Raw genomic sequence first — 16827 nt, 5'->3', positions numbered from 1 at the left:
TGAGTAAATGTTACCAGCCTCTGTCTCAGGCTGGCTGCTCAGGGGCTGGGGGCTAGGATCCAAGAGTCCCCACTCTCTCCCCCAACTTAGCTGAGGAGGAGTTAGAGAAACTGGAGGGAGAAAAGAAAAACTGAGATGAAAGAGAGTGTCTGGAAAAAAATAAACTAGTGAAGGGAAACTGGGAAGTAGGGAAGCCTCGCAGGGCTGAAGGAGGAAAGCGAGGCCAGTGCTGCGAGGGAACTGAGCCTGAGGGGAGAAAGGCCAGGCGGGCGTGGCCGGGAGGGGAGTGGGCCCAGAGCTGGTGGTGACAGATGGGTGGACACAAAGAGGAGAGCTGCAGGGAAGACAGATGGATGGGGGAGGGAAGAGGAGAAGCTGGGGGGGGTGCAGTGGTTGGAGGCCGTAATGAGATTGGAGATGGGCTCTGAGCTGGGGAGAGGTGAGTGGTGAGGAAGAAAGGGGAGGCTGCCTTAGGAGACAAAGACGACCAGGCCTAGGGGGCCAGGGCAGAGAGAGGGCTCAGGGGCCGGGTGCTGAAAAGGGGGGCTTCCAGCCGGGCTGGCAGCAGAGAGAGTGACAGATTGTCTAGTTAGCTAGAGTGGAGACCCGCTGTCACCTTCGAGAGGCACAGAGAGGTGGAGACAGAGAAAGACAGACTGACAGAGACCATGTGGAAGCAGGCAAGGAGAGAACCTCAAAGATGGAAGAAGACCCAGGGACACAGCAGCTCCTGCCCAGGCTCCTCCTGCCTGCCTTGCTCTTGTGACCCGGCCAGTCTCTTACCAGATAACACCCCAGCCACAGGCCACTCCCGGGGAAGGGTCAGGCAGTGTGGCACAGTGAGGGTTAACACCGTCTGCTCTCCCTGCCAGCCGCTTGCCTGGTTGGGTCCCCAGGGCTCCCCACATATGTCACCCCCTCTCCTGCCAAACCCACCGCTTCCCGGCTCCTCCAGGCCCTCCCCCCACCTTCAAGGACTGGGCCCCGGCCCCTGTGTCTTCCTTACACACCAACCCCCTTCCTCTAACAAACTACCTCACTACCTTGAATGCTATGTGGAAATGAAAAGAGCCTGTAACAGTCTGAAAAAGAGAATGCCAATTAAATGCAAAATAGCAATAAACCATAGCGCCATACTCATCCCCACTATCCCCAGGCTCTGCTCGTCCTGTCCTCCTCACAGCAAAGACCCCCACAACTCGTGGCGTTCTCCTTCCCTCTTGGGGCCCGTGGCTGCTGACAGCCTAAGCTGACTCGAGAGCTCTCCCCAGCCTCCTTCCATCCTAATGCCTTATTTACATGCGTGTATGAAACTTCTTGCCACCTTTAAGTCACCATGCACAAATGTAAGGGGTTGGGGTGAATGCTTTTCAGTTTACCTAGCACTTTCCCATGCGTTATGTGACAAAAGCCCTATGAGGAAGGCAACATTATCCCCATTTCACAGATGACAGAACACACTCAGTCAAGGTTAAGTGACTTATCCGAGATCAGCAGGCCTTGCCCCAGGTCTCTGGCCCCAAGTTCAGTGGAATCAGTAGTCCTTTCCACCGCTCCATGCTTTTAGCTCCTCTTCATCACACGCTTATGATCTTTTTAGCTACTCCCCTGAGAAGCAAAAACTGAAGCCCTGAGTGAACACTGGAGCTGAGGGCCTCAGAGTCCAGGATCCCGGGATGACAGATGCAGAGGAGGAGGTGGTAGTCTCCAAAGCATTCTCTCACCTCCCTTTACCATCAAACCTCAGCCTGCACTGGGGACAGCTTGGGCTGGGCACTTTAAGGACGGAGGTTTGAAGCAGGGCTGAAGAGTCTGAACTCAACAGCCTACAAGGAGAGAGGCTGGGAACAGGAATTTGGTTCCTCCCTCCCGTCATGCACTGCCCCACACAGATCCCTCCTGCTTCCAGGGTCTCTCTAGGTCTGCTTGTTTTCCTCAGTGCCTCATCCTTGGAATCCGGGCCTCCCCGTTTCAGTAACAGTTCCTCATCTCTACAGTTCTGTATATCGTGTCTCCCCACCTTGTCTCCAGCCTCTGGGAATTTTTTGTATCCTCACAACTGTCTGTGCTCTGCCTCCCCCATGTCTATGCCTCCAGCCTGTCTAGGGGCCTCCCTCAGGACTCTCTCCCAGGATCAGTGTAGTCTATGCCTGAATAGCTGTGTTTCTCCATAGCTGGATTTTGCCCAGGTCTGTGTCTCCCCTAACAGTCTCCTCCTCTTTTCAAGTCTCTCCCCATGTCCCTACCCCTCACACTCCCATATCTTGCAGCTCTGAGCTTCCACAAAGCCTAGGTAACCTGGCAATTCTGCTCCCACCCTCTCTTTTTTCTCTCTCTGTCTCCCTATGTCTCCATCTCCCTGTGACTGTCTTCCTGTTTCTCTGTATCTTCCCCATGTCTGCTACCCAGTGACTGTGTTCTCATCCTTTTTCTCCCTCTCTGGGTCTCTATCTCCCCATGTCTCCCCCTTCATTTCCTCTCCATCTCCCACTCATTCTGTATCTCTTTCTTCCCCATGGTACTCTCTCCTGAGTCTCTCGGTCTCCCAATTTCTTGGATGGGGTGGAGGGCAGGAGGGTGGGGGAGGTAGAATTGTTGTTGCTGGGGGCTCATTAGGTGGAGATTGGTTTTTAATCAGCACCATGGCAATGATGATGCAAGAACTGAGATGCCACCTGATCCCCTGCCCCCCCAACCCCCCTTCCCAAGCCTCCTTTCCCCTCCAGCTCAGCCCATCTGCTGGCGCCTGGGCACCTGTCTGGGCCTGCCCAGGTGGGAGTTGGCACCTCCCAGACCTTGGGGTGGGGAGGGATGGGGGAGCTTGGGGAGGAATTATAGGACTCCCCTTAGGGAATGCCTCACTCTGGAGAAAGTCCAGAAAAGGTTCATCAGCAACAGGGAAATGGCAAATCCCTCCAACAGCCTGAAGGTGGGGTGTGCTCCTTCTAAGGTCCCAGCCCACTACATGCATTATCTTCATCTCCATGGCAACCTAAGAAGCAGCTGTAATCAACCCCATTTTGCGGAAAAGGATGGTAGAGGCTCAAGAGGTTAAGTTACTTGTCCAAGGTCAAACAGCCAACAGGGCTTTCTTCACTGTAGCACACAGGTCTGAGCCCTCCCAGCCATGATTCATTTTAGATACAAAGTATCAATGAAGACTTCAATGAAGACATTCAACAGCTGAGTCCGGGAGAGAACTTCAGATACTGAAACCCAGCCGACTACCTCTCTGCAGTTCGCTTCCCTTGGTCCCTGCTCCTGCCACCCTGCAACACACACACACACACACACACTCAGACATGCATGCATGCACATGCACGCATGGGCTGGAGGCAGCTGAGCTATTGATGTGAACTTAATCAATGCCTATTTGCATATAATTTTGTATCTAGTTTTCTTATTGCTCCTTTGATGCCCCAGCATACTCCAAGCCTGCCTGGGCTGCCCTTCTCTCCTCCCCCAGTGTCCTAATCCTCCTTCTTCCTGTCTCTGCACTCCTCCACTCCGTTCATTTTAGCCCTCACCTCCTAAGAGCCCCTAATTCCCAGTGGGTCAGGTCAGGCTGGCCAGCCTAGAAAAACTCCTCGTGGGATCCGTGTCAGGAATCTGACCCTGCTTCGCCCCTGGTGATGGGGTAGGTGGAGGATGGAAGCTGGGATAAGAAGGTGTGAGGTGATTGAGTTCCAGGGTGAGAAGGGCTGGGACCTGAACAGTAGCCACAGGCTGCCTGCCAAGGGGGCTGGTGGGCACCAGCTTTGTGAAGAATGAGAGTACAGTGAGGGCGAGGGCTCTTGGGTCCTCTCCTGCGTTTTAGAGCTGTCCACTTGTGCTTTTCTAGATTTCCTTGTCAGTTTCTTGAAGACCCTTCTTACCAGGGAAATGGAGACATGGGAAGGGGCTGTCAAAGTCACACTGGGACTCCAGAATGGGACCATGGCACTGAAACCTGGCTTGCTGGGGGCCTCTGTCCCTGCCACCTCTGGTGTGGGAGACTGAAGGGGTTCATCTGTGATCCTGCCCTGGCTCTCGCCCCAGCCCCACCCCTTCCCAGCTCTCCATTTCTTGCTTATGAAATATGCATGGAGAACAGATGTCCCTGCTCCCCCACTCCCCGCCCCCCCCAGGGCCAGCCCCCGCCCCCAGCTCCCGAGGGGGTTCCCAGATCCCTCTGCCAATGGCTGCCTGGCTTGCCTGTTTAATATTGATGAGGGGGGGGAGCCTGGGCCAGCCAATAGAGAGCTGGGGGTGTGTGTGTGTATCTCCATATATATACATAGGGCTGGGCCAACTCAGGTGTGTATGTGTCCGTGAGAGTGTGTGTGTGTGTGTGTGTGTGAGTGAGTGTGGGTGGCTCCAGTACCTGGCCAAGCCCACACCCTCCACCTGGGCCCTATATCCCCACCATGTGTAGCCCTCTCATCTGCCCTGGAACCTGTACAGCCACACCACGCTGCCCCCGAGACCTCTAGAAAGCTGGTCACTAACTTTGCAGACGGATGAGCTCTGAGCAGCCAGAGGAGACGGGCTGTCAACGCTGCCCCCTGTCCTGCCAGCTTGGATCCCCTCACAGGGTCCTCCTAGGTAAAGGGGGAACCATGGCTGGGGAGGGGTGGGCGTGTCCCTCCCACTCTCTGGCTCATATCCCTTCCCAGAGCCTCCCTCTAGTTCTTCTCTCTCATGCGCTGTGTGTTTCTCCGTCCCTGCACCGCCCTCTTCCCCACTTCTCCCCTTTGACTCTTTATGCCTATTTATTCTCAGTCGGGTTGGGGATGGCAGAAGTGAGGCAGGAAGTCCTATCCTGGATGCTTGGAATTGCTGCTCTCCTTGATCCTCGGAGCCTGGAACCTTGAGACCAGAAGTGGATTTTGGGGTGAGGACTTGATGGGGAAATGGAAGCTACCGCCAGGACTAGAGCTGGGGAGGACAGTGGGCCCAAGGCGATGAGACTGGGGTCAGATGGGGAGCACATAGAGGGGAAGGGAGGGCATGGCAAAGTGATCAGGGATGAAGGAACATGGGGACCGGGCAGAGGCAGAATCGGGCTGTAATTGATGTGTTGAGAACCTCACAGCTGAACTCCTGAAGCATGGGGGTGGGGAGTTGGGGCACTGAACATGTATTGGAAGGTGCTGACTTTGGGGCCTCCCACACTATGGCCGTTCCCTGTTGTTCCTTTGGAATATGGGGTGTATTGTAAATATGAGGACTAACCACCTTCTGTTTTGTGTTATGGTTATGGGTGTACGTGTTGTCAGATGTTGATGACCTTGCACCCCCCCACCCCCACCCAAGAGCTTAGTAACTGTTTATTGACTATAATTAAGCCTGTCTTTTGTACAGTGGGGTGGGGCAAGGCTGGGGGTGGGGGTCCTAACCCCTGTGAGGGTGTCTGTCAGGCAGGAGAACCAGGGCTGGTGAGGAAGGGGAAACAGTGACTATGAAGGAGCCTCAGCGCTTCTGTTTCTGGCTGTTCAGTCCAGCTGAGCACGCAGTGAGTGGCCCACTGTTCCTGCTTAACACTCCCCCAGAGCAAAGCCCTTTCCTCAGCTTTCCCAGGCCATGTTCCTGCTGCCTCACTCTGACCTCCTCTGGTCCTGGGGACAAGTAAACTTTAGCCAAGCCCTATAATGGTGGCCCCAAGAAGCTGTTCACATCCTCTTCTGCAGGCCATGTCTGAACTGACCTTGGGCTTTGGGAGGGTGTGGAGTAGACAGTTGATTATGTTCCCTTTCCAAAAGCTTCCTTGCGGAGGAAGGGCCGGGAAATGGCAAGGACTTAGGGGGCTGAGGACAGAGCTAGAGGAAGGGGCTGGTCCTGAGCCGGGGCGTCGTGGCCAGAGGAGACACCTTCCCGATTCTAGTGGACAGAGTGGTAGGATCTGGTGTCTTGGTGGTCGTGTTGGGGGGGTTGGTGGGCTGGGAGGGACTGAGCTGGGGCAGCTGTGCTGAGCTCCATATGTCCCAGTCCGGTCTACAATGGGCAATCTGTGTGTTTATCCCCTCTTACCCCCAACACAGAGAAGCAGCAAGGGTGGAGAGGGGCCCTAGGAGGGAGGGGATTGCAGGGCCAAGGCTTGTAGCTCTCCCCTCATGACTGGGAAGCTTGAGAGTCACCGCCAGCCTCTCTTGGAGCTGTGGCGCCAGTCTTCCTCAACTTTTTTTTTCCTTTTTCAAACTATTAAACAATTTTTTTATTGTGGTGAAAAACACAGCAATATTTACCATTTTAAGAGTACAGTTCAGTCTATTGAATATACTACTAATAATAGAATATCCTATTAAGTACGTTCACATTGTTGTGAAACAGATCTCCAGGACTTTTTCATCTTACAAATCTGAAACTCTACACCCATGGAACAACACCTCCCCACCTCCCCCCAGCCCCTGGTAACCACCATTCTACTTTCCGTTTCTATGAAGTCGACTACTTAGATATGTCATATAAGTGGAATCATACAATATGTCTTTTTGTGACTGGCTTATTTCACTTAGCACAATGTCCTCAAGGTTCATCTATGTGGTAGCATCTGACAGGATATCCTTCCTTTTTAAGGCTGAATAATATTCCATTGTATGTATATGCCACATTTTCTTTATCCATTCATCTGTCAATGGACGTTTGGGTTATTTCCATATCTTAGCTATTGTGAACAATGCTGCAATGAACATGGGATGGCAGATATCTCTTTGAGATTCTGATTTCAATTATTTTGGCTATATATCCAGAAGTGGGATTGCTAGATCATAGCATAGTTCTATTTTTACTAGATCATATGGTGGTTCTATTTTTATTTTTTTGAGGAACCTCCATACTGTTTTCCAAAGTGCTTGCACCAATTTACATTCTCACCAACAGGGCACAAGGGCCCAGTTTCTCCACATCCTTACCAACACTTGTTATGTTCACTTGTTACGTTGTTTTTTTGTTTGTTTTGATTTGCATTTCTCTAATGATTGGTGATGATGAGCTTCTTTTCATATATTTGGTGGCCATCTGTATATCATCTTTGGAGAAATGTCTATTCAAGTCCTTTGCCCATTTTTAAGTCCAATTATTTGGTTTTTCGTTGTTGAGTTGCAGAAGTTATGTACAATATTCTAGATATTAACCCCTTATCAGATATATGATTTGCAAATATTTTCTCCCATTCTGTAGGTTGCCTTTTCACTCTGTTGTTTGTGTCCTATGATGCACAAAATTTTTAAATTTGATGTAGTCCCGTTGGTTTATTTTTGCTTTTGTTGCCTGTGCTTTTGGTGTCATATCCAAGAAATCACGGCTAAGTCCAACGTCTCGAAGCTTTCCCCCTGTGTTTTCTTCCGGGAGCTGCATGGTCTTAGGTCTTCCATTTAGGTCCTTAATACTCTTGCTCAGTTTAATCCCGCCCCGTGTCCTTCTCATCACTTCTCCGTTTCTGTTGCTTACTTTCTGGATTCTCTTCCCTTCTTACCATCTTTCCTCCTGCTCCTTTACAATCTCCAGCTGCCCCACCTCTCCAGCCCTTCCCCATGTTTCCGCCGTTCTTCTGCTACACTTACAGTGCCTCCCCCTCCCGGCGAGGTCAAAGCTTCCTCCCTCCCTCCTCCCTCTGACTCTATCAATTTCCCCTTCTCTCTTCCAGGCTCCCGGACCGGACCGGAACCCTGACCATGGAACCCTGAAGTGGCTCCGACTTCCCGAGCTCAGTGGCAGACCCCACCACCCCAGGCCCTTCCTGCCCCTCCCACAACCAGCTTTCAGGCTCCCAGAGGGAGGGGTGGGGAGGGGATCCTGATCTCTCAGGGCAGGGGACTTCCATCATGATGCTCAACTCAGACAGCATGGAGCTGGAGCTGCCTCCCACCCACTCGGAGACCGAGTCAGGCTTCAGCGACTGTGGGGGCGGGGCGGGCCCTGACGGGGCTGGGTCTGGGGGGCCAGGCGGGGGCCCCGCCCGGGGCTTGGAGCCCGGAGAGCCTGGCCGGAAGGACCTGCAGCACCTGAGCCGGGAGGAGCGGCGGCGCCGGCGCCGGGCCACGGCCAAGTACCGCACGGCCCACGCCACGCGGGAGCGGATCCGCGTGGAAGCCTTCAACTTGGCCTTCGCCGAGCTGCGCAAGCTGCTGCCCACGCTGCCCCCGGACAAGAAGCTGTCCAAGATTGAGATCCTGCGCCTCGCCATCTGCTACATTTCCTACCTGAACCACGTGCTGGACGTCTGAACCAGGCGGTCTCCTGCCCTGGATTCGCCCCTCCTCCCCGGCCTCGCTGGGGTCCCTTCTCACGCTCACTGCTTAGAACGGCCATCTACTCCCCGAGCCCCTGCACGCCGGCATGGAGTCCCACAGGCCCCAGGCCCAGGCAGAGGGCCCACCGGCGGTGGTGAAGGCGGCTTTCTTTTACAGACCCAGCCCCCCCCCCACCCCCCGCCCCCAGGCTATTCTCATGGGTACCTTCTACAGTTTGTGGTTGGGGCCCAGCTGGGTAGAAATGTTTGCTAGTTGTGGTCGGTGTACAGTCCTTGCTGGATTTACTAAGAGGGCCCCACTTGGCGTCTCCCCCTAGCTCTCTCATGGGCTGCTGCCCCTTCTACCCCTATGTCCAAATTTTCAGAGACCCCAGACCCCACTCTGTCTCCCATCCTCCTTCCACTCTGTTCCAGCTTCGCCTGCCCACGGGGAGGGAGGGGGCATCAGAACAGGAAGGGAGGAAGGCGGAGCTTGGATGGGAGGGGGCTCCTTCAGAGTTCTTGGTCTAGCCATGCTTGGGAGAGGGGCAGGCCCTTGGGAGGGAGGTGCATGGTGAAGTACCTCCTGTGAGGGGCATCTCAGTAGCCGAGAATTATGGAAAAATTTCCTGTTTTCTATCTTATTCCTGAGGCTTAGCACATACAGACCTCGGATCTTACTTAGTAGTGGGTGCCTTGCCCTCTCTGAGCTATTTGGCCTACTCCCTGGCCCCTCACCCTTACCCTCTCGATTTCTCCCTCCCTGTGTGCAGCTGGAGAAAGGGAAACGTAGATCCTGGGGGGGGGGATGACGTCCTCAAACTCAGCCCAGAGAATCTGCAGAAGCCCCAGGCAACAAACCGGCCAGATCCCACCTCTGCTTCCTTTATCCCACCCCACCACGAAAAGGTGCAAAACCCATGCGGGTTCCTCCCTCAGCTGCAGGGAGAATGCCCTCTTACTGCCCTCTGGGAATACGCAGCTCTCCTGGCCCTAGGGCCTGTTTATTACATTTTTTCCTCCTTCCTTAAGCTGCTTTCAGCTGTGCCCCCCTGTGTTGCGGAGCCCCACCTGCTCACTGTAGCCCAGGGTCAGCAGTAGAATGAAGGGTCCTAGGACTTGTGTGGCAGCAGCAAGCCCACTGCACTTCCCACGCTCCCTCCTCCCTCACACCAAACTCCTAGCTCTACAAGGATATTATTTATGTATTTATTTATTTATCTATTTATTTACTTATTTATTTATAAATATTACTATTTATTGCCGAGTTGTGCACTTTGGGGTAGAGTGAGGGGGCTCCTGGCAACCCTAGCCGGCTCTCTTGCTTCCCCCTGGTTACTCCTTTCCCTTTCTTGCTCCTTCTGCAACAGCAGGTGTGTGGGGGGATCCCCTCTGCTCACCACACCCATATCCCTTCCTCAGATCCATCTGTCCTGATACCCTAGTCCTCTGGGATGGTGCCCCTACCCCAGCTCCAGGGCTCCTGGATCCTTCCTCAGTTCCCTCCATCCCCAGACAATCCCACCGCAGTCCCACCTGCCTCTTTTCTCTCTCCAGCCCTCCCCTGTGCCCCTTACTTCTTCCTAATACCCCCAAGAGCAGGCCCTAGGGGTCTGTGTCCTGTGTCCTGTGTGTGAGTCCCTCCTGTTGCATTTCTGATTTCATACAAAAAGACAAATTAAAGTGACCTCGTTCTAGCACCAGGTATGGCTGTGGATCATTCGACTGGGTTGAGGAGCTGGCCTGCAGGTTATGGGAGGGTGGGCACTGAGAGTCCTGGGCTCTTCTGATGGGGTCATGAGAGCTCAGTATGATGGTTAAATGAAGACAGAGAGAAGAAGGGGCCACAGAGTAAAGAGGTGCCGGAGAGGATAAAACACACAGGTCCTAGACCTTCCCACCTCAAGTCCCGTGTACCCCCATCTTGGCCCTCATGAGGTGACACATTCTGACCCTTCTGATGTTGTGCTTCTGCTCCTGCTCTCTATGGGCCTGAGAAGGTGCTGAGTGTCCCAGGAGTTCCCAAGTTAAACATGTGTCTGTGGGTCCATGCTGCTGAGAAAGGCCGTGGCATGAAGCTTTGCCTTCCCCATTATTGTCTCGGAGCTGGGTCAGAATTCCTTGCAATGTCAGTTCTTGGCCCATTTTGTGATCCTCAACCTTAGGATCCTGGGGAGAACATGATAGAAGACCTGGGACTAACAGAGGAATGGGGAAAGGGATAAAAAGGAGTGCTGAAAGGGACAGCAAAGGAGTCCTGGAAGGGACCTTACAATCACTTTATAGATGAGGAAACCAAAGCCCAGAGAGGAGGAGGGCCTTGTCCAAGGTCACATGGCTCGGTAGGGGCAGAGGTAAAATTCAAACCCAAGTTCTTTATAGCTATACTGCCAATGCCCCTCTGCCTCCCTGAAAGGACCCAGTATGACAGATGGCACTCTTATAAACCTCATATTTTAACAAGAACAATGATAAACTAGAGAGTATTCAGAGTTTGTGGCTAAGAAGGTAAAAGGTTAGGAGACTACGTCACAGAAGGAATAGTCTAAAAACTGAGGATATGTGTCTTTACAAGAGTAGATTTAGGGGCAATATGATATCCATCTTCAAATATTGAAAGAAGAAACAAAAACAGACATTCTGTGTGGCCCCAGGAGGCAGAACCAGGACTAGCAGGTAGAAGTTATAGGAAACAGATTTTAACTCCAAGAAAAACTGCAACCCCTGGGGCTGTCCAGCAATGGAAGCATCTGCTTCAAGGAGGAGGAGTCCAAATAGACAGGCTGGAGGCTCAGCCACATGTGGGGATACAGGGAGGACACTCCTGTCTAGGTAAACTCCAAGGTCATCTGAGAAGGCTGAAGGCACACAGTGGAAGGAAACGCTGAGATGGGCTTCAGCCTCTGAAGGGTGCCATTTTCATCTCTGATGAGCAAAGAATGACATCAGCAGCAAGAGAGGTTTGAGTTAGACTTAGGGAGGAACTCCCATACAGGAAGGATTTAACCTCTTTCCTTCTCAATCTGAATTAGATGAAATGCTCTGCCCAGAGCCTGGCAAGAGGGAGGGCTGAACTGAAGCCAGGGAGAATCTGAGGACTCCAAAGGGCAAGAGTTGGAAGGGAGCACAGAAATCGCTGAATCCAACATGTTTGTTTTAAAGGCAGGTAACTGCAGGTAACTGCTGTCCACAAAGGTGATGGGACAGGGATTAGAAACCATGTCTTGCCTCCCTGGCTCCCAGTGCTTTGTGCCTTCCCCTGTGCAGCAGCCACAGTCCTGCGAGCTCCCTGCCTCCCTCTCTTGTCGCTCTGCCCCCCTGGAAGCAGAAGGGGCTACAGGGCCCCTCCCCTCAGGGATCCCTCAGGGCCTAGGGGTGGGAGAGGGGGCAGGTGCAGCTGTTCTACCGCTAGCTCCGAATTTCTTCAGATAATCAATTGGCCTCGGCTGCCGCTTGCCTCTGCAGGATGGAGAAGAAGGAGGTGGGAGGGGGAAGGGAGCTGGGGACCAGGCTCTGGGAGAGGAGACTGTCGGGGAGATGGAAGTCCAGGGCTAAGGGCTGAGGGGAAAGTGAGAGCTCCGGGGCTAACAGACAGGGAGGAGGGAGGAAGGGAATGTTAGAAGAGGATGCATCTTGGGGTCCTCATTTCACATCCTCCAAAACCCAGCAAGTGGGCAGTGGCAGGGGGGCAGTTCCAGGGCACCAGGCAAGTGGGGCTCTGGCACCTCACCCCCTCTTTCATCTTCCTGCCCCTTCCCATCCATGGCCATGCCCCTTCAAGCTGTGCATGCCCTCTTCCATCCCTAGTTACTGCAGGCCCTGACCCTCCAGTCCTGTCTGTCGTAATTGCTCCCCTCTGCCCTCTTTCTCAGCAAACCCCACTCCCAGTGACAGAGCAGACAGCAGGGCCCCAGGGGTTTGGGGGGACACTTAGCCACTCCTCCCCCTCCTCCCCCTACACACACACACACACACACACACATTGTGTAGGCTGCCAGGCATATGGTCCCTTTGTGCCCACACAATGGAGGCCCTGCCTGTGCCCCTTTCTAGTCTGGGCACGGGGCTCCACTCCCTCATTTCACCCACGTTCCTTCCTTCTCCATCCCCAATGCAGTGCTTGCCTTCTTTGCCTTCTCTTCTTCCTCTGTCTGGAAGGCCCCTTGTACCATCTTCCTGCCTTTTTTTTGTGCCCTTTCTTGAGCTCTTGGAATCTGACTGGGTGAGGATTGTGAGCAGAAGAAGGAAGGAAGGTCACAGTCCTTGAATGTTAGTTCGGGGAGAAAAGAAAGAAGCAAGTAGAGAAGGAGTAGGGGAGAGGGGAGGCAGAGCAGCAGCAGCAGCAGTAGCAGCAGCAGTAGCAGCAGCAGTGTGGTGCTAAAGGGGAGTGAAAGCCCACACCTGGCAGCCAGAGGACTCATGTCCCAGCTCCATACTCACCTTTGCTCTTTGTGCCATAATGAGCAAACCACATGCCTCCCTGGGTCTCAACTTCCTCATCTGTAAAACGGGAAAGATAATAAGACCTGCCTCACAAGGATTGAATGAGATCATCCTGGCAGTACTCAGCATGATAAATGCTCTTTAAATGGTACCTCAGGGGTAGTAAGTAGCAGTTGTACAGTTTTACTGTAGTACAGTTTGTGCACTGCACAAGGTGCCAGGCCAGGAGAGTGAAGGGGCCTGACATCCAGCCCTTGCTCCACCAGAGCAGTCATGCACCAGTGAGGATGCTGGCACCTCCCAAGAGGTGGCCCTGGAATCAAGCACCTCATGTGGGTGCCTGAGCATCAGTCATGAGTTCAACCAAAAACTCAGGAGTTCTGACTATCTCGGAAGCCAAGATAGAAGGGGAGGATCAAGAGCCTACGGGAGCAGCGAGGGGGAGATCCCTTAGCTCAGTCTTCTCTGGAAAGTTGGGAAGAACTAAATATGAAATCTGCTAAACTGAGGTTGGAGATAGTGCGGCTGAGGAGAAGAAGGGGGCTGAAGAAGCAGAAAAGAAGGGAGACCTGGGTCTGGGGATGTGATCAGAAGCTGTGTTGGTCTAAGGACCTCTGGCTCTTGCTCCTCCTTCTCGTTTCCTCCCTTAAGCAAGTTTCTGTAAGCCGGTCTTATTATTGCTTGTTGAGCACTGCCCCCTGCTGGCCACAAGCAGAAACGCTCTCACTCTCCCACTGCTGTCTGGGAGCTGCTAAGAAACTCAAAAGGAGAAAACCAGACCAGACTGGGGACAAAGGGTGAAGGAGATGGGTGGGACCTACAATCCAGAATTCGGCTCTTGGCAGGTGTTTCTGGAAGGTGAATGAGGGTTGATTGTCTACCGGAGAGAAATAGAGACTGGAATTCACAGGTGTTTCATTTATGCATATTAATGGTCTATAATTTTCTGATTGTTCTTTTCTTGTCTGTGCCCATTTCATTTGTTTCGTGTCCTTGTGTGTGTGTGTTCTGTCTCTGGGGATGCTCACCTACTTCTGTGGTAGCTGTATGTGTGTACATCGGTACTTGTTTCTGAGTCATTTTTTATGTAGGAATCTGAGAGACAGCTCTCGGGTATGGGCAGAGGCTGGAAATGTTTAATTTCCTCTCCTTCCCTCTAGGTTTGACCTCTGCCTTCTGGCTCCATCAGCCACATGGCTATTTACAGGTGACCGTCTTTTGCTGGCTCCTGCCCTACTTTGGATATTCCAAGCTCAGAACCTTTCTCTGCTCTAACCTGGGACTGTGTTCTCTGAAGCAGGGCCTCCAGCTTGGTTCCCAGTTGGAGCGAGAGGAGGCGGAGAGCCCTGAGATCAGAGCCTTTCCACCAGCTACCTCCCTTTTATCCTTACTGGCGTTTAAACTCCAGCCTTCTCCTTTTATAACCTTGTCTCTTTCGTTCCCATTTTCTTCAACGCACCGTACATTTATTGAATAGCCAATGTGTGCCAGGCATTGTTCTAGGTTCTGAAATACAGACCCAGGCTCTCCCCACCATCTACTGGGGAGGGGGTGTGGGAACGCAGACAGGTAAACACATCGATTTCCTGACAGTGAAAGCATATGCAAGAAATAGCAGTAGTGCAAGGAAGGAAGGATTAACTCAGGGGGAGTGTTGGTGAGGGAGGGAGCAGGCAAAACCTGAGCTGGGCTTTGAAGACCAATAGGGGTTTGCCAGGTCTTTAAGGTGCTTGCAGAGAACTCTGCGATGTGCTGCCAAGACCTCCCTTCATAAATTTCTTTCATCAGTGGACAGGAGCACTCACTTCCCCAGCTGCAGGAGTGTTGACTCACAGCCAAATCCCTCTGTAGGTATTGCCTTTGGAGGAAGAAAGCTGTCTTGCCTAAGGTTGTGTTCCCTCCCTGGGGCAGTCTGCATGCAAGGACTGGTTGGTATAGGGTGACAAAGTTCCAGCCCAGGGATAGTCAAGAAGGGCTATCCCAGTTTGAGATTCCCCGTGGGATTGCCAGAGGCCTCTGCTGCAATTACATTGTATTTCAGCTTCTTTCTCTGCTTAATCCAGCTTCTCTCACGTCAAACAGATGTTCCCAAGAGCACTCTTGAGAACTCTCTCTTGCATACAATCTCAGAGTGTAAAGATCTGTTTCCCAGGTAATTCTACCTAAGATTGCCATAGTCCAGGGAGAAGGCACTGTAGGTGAAGGCACGGAGGCCTGAGGAGGCTTTGTGAGCAAGGGTGCACTAAAAGCAGTTTGGTGCTGTTGGGACATAAGATGCAAGGACTAGTGGACCGGGAGAGTGATGCAGAATGGCCTGGAGGAGTAAGCAGGGGCCAGGTCAGGAGAGGCCTAGTATGTTATGCTAGGGAGCTTGTAGTTCCCCACCTAGTGATGGGAAACCAGTTGACCACGCTACACCAACAGATTTGCATTTTAAGAATATCACTTTAAGGACAGATCTGAAGATAGCTGAGTGGGGTAAAATCTGTGCAGGGCACAGTTTTAAGAGGCTATTACAAGGCCAGCTGAGAGAAGGGAAGAGTCTGTATTTAGGCAATGGCAGAGGGAATGGGGAAGAGAGGACAGATTTAGAAAAGGTATTTAAATGCTAGATTCAATAGGACTTGGTGATTTATTAAATGTGTTTGGCTGGAAGAGAACTCCCAGGCTTCTGACTTGGGAGGCTGGATGAACAGTGGTGCTACCTTCCAAAACAGACCAAATAGGAGGAGAAACTTCGTAGGGAATTGTGGTGGGGATAGTGGCACGAGTGTTAAAGTACTAAGGACAAGTTGAACAAGAGTTATTGAGGCGCTTTCCCATGGAGCTGTCCAGAAGGAAGGTGGCTCTCTGGATTTGTAGCTGAAGAGTTGGACTTCTTTACTAGGATGTCTCCCAGAAATCTCCACCTCCGCCTACCCTAAACTGGCCCCCTTATTCTCTCCTTCCCTCAACCCTACTACCCCTTTGCTGTTCCTCACGTGAATAAATGGCACCATCAGCATTCAATTGTTCCGGCTATCATGCTTCTTTCCCTCTACTCCCACCTCCAATCTATCTTCAACATCCATCAATTTTGCCTCCTAAATGTGACTTGAAACTGTTTCAGTACTTCTACCAGTACTACCCCTGCTTTCCCTGACCTCGACTATTGCAGTTGCCAGCTGGGCTCCCAGCTTCTTGGCTTCTATCTCTTAAATCTACCCTCCAGACTGCCAGTAGCCAGCCCTGGTGGTCTAGTGGTTGAGATTCAGTGCTCTCACCTCCAGTCAGGGAACCCCACCACCTGTCTGTTTGGTGGCTGTGTGTTGCTGTGATGCTGAAAGCTATGCCACTGGGCCACCCCTGGTGGACAGGTCTCAGTGAAGCTTCTAAACTAAGACAGACTAGGAAGAAGGATCTGGTCACCCACTTCTGAAAAAATTGGCCATGAAAACCCAATGAATAGCAGTGAAGCACTGTTCTGAACCTGAAGGGAGGGGATGGTGCAAAAAGACCCGGCAGGGTTCTGTTCTGTGGCACACAGGGTCACTAAGATGGCACCACCGCCAACAACCAAACTGCCGTCAGTGACCCACCCAAAATGCAAATCTAATCAAGACAGCTCTATACCCATAAAATCCAGATTCTCCAACATGGCATGAAAGTCCCTTCATGGTGCAGCTCCTGCCAGTCTGTCCAGCCACACCTGCCATGCCATCGTTCTCACTTTATCTTCTAACATTCTAGAAGCTCGGAACTCCCTGGTACACTCTGTATTCTTCCCTACTTCTGTGCCTTTGCTCCGTAATCCCTCCTCCTACTTCACCTGTGTAAGTCCTACTCATCCTTCAAGACAACACAGCTGTCCTCTCCTCCAGGACACCTTCCGATTTGGTGTGCTGTCCTATAGCTCAAGCTTGGCTCCTCCTGTGCCCCTTAGCTTTCCATGCATATCTCCATGATTGCCCTCCTCACAATGAATTATACTGAAACCATCTCTCTACCACGAATGGGTTTCAGTGTGACCTGGGGTGAGTTACTTGAAATCTCTGAGCATCTGTTTCCTTATCAGTGATAACGTAAAGCCCTTAGCCCAGTGCTAGCACATAACAAAACTCAATAAATGATGGTTATTTGGAGAATTATTACTTTTATTTTCTTCCATTTCAATTTGCTGGGTTATCCTGGCATCT

General features: G+C 52.2%; 1 protein-coding gene across 1 annotated transcript; it reads left to right on the top strand.

Moving 5' to 3' along the window:
* Positions 1–4316: 4316 nt before the first annotated feature.
* NHLH1 (nescient helix-loop-helix 1) lies at positions 4317–9909 on the top strand. Its single transcript, XM_070608224.1, has 2 exons — positions 4317–4873; positions 7625–9909. Exon 2 carries the CDS (start codon positions 7803–7805, stop codon positions 8202–8204), a length of 402 nt encoding a protein of 133 aa, XP_070464325.1. The 5' UTR covers positions 4317–4873; positions 7625–7802; the 3' UTR covers positions 8205–9909.
* Positions 9910–16827: the final 6918 nt, after the last annotated feature.

Source organism: Equus przewalskii, unplaced genomic scaffold (genome assembly GCF_037783145.1).
Source record: "Equus przewalskii isolate Varuska unplaced genomic scaffold, EquPr2 ChrUn-6, whole genome shotgun sequence".
Taxonomy (NCBI): Eukaryota; Metazoa; Chordata; class Mammalia; order Perissodactyla; family Equidae; genus Equus; species Equus przewalskii.
Note: the sequence above shows the minus strand (reverse complement) of the source record. Positions and strands in the feature narration are given on the sequence as shown.

Bases quoted from the DNA above. Each gene is read 5' to 3' on its own strand.
- NHLH1 (XM_070608224.1), top strand. From the start codon at position 7,803: ATGATGCTCAACTCAGACAGCATGGAGCTGGAGCTGCCTCCCACCCAC.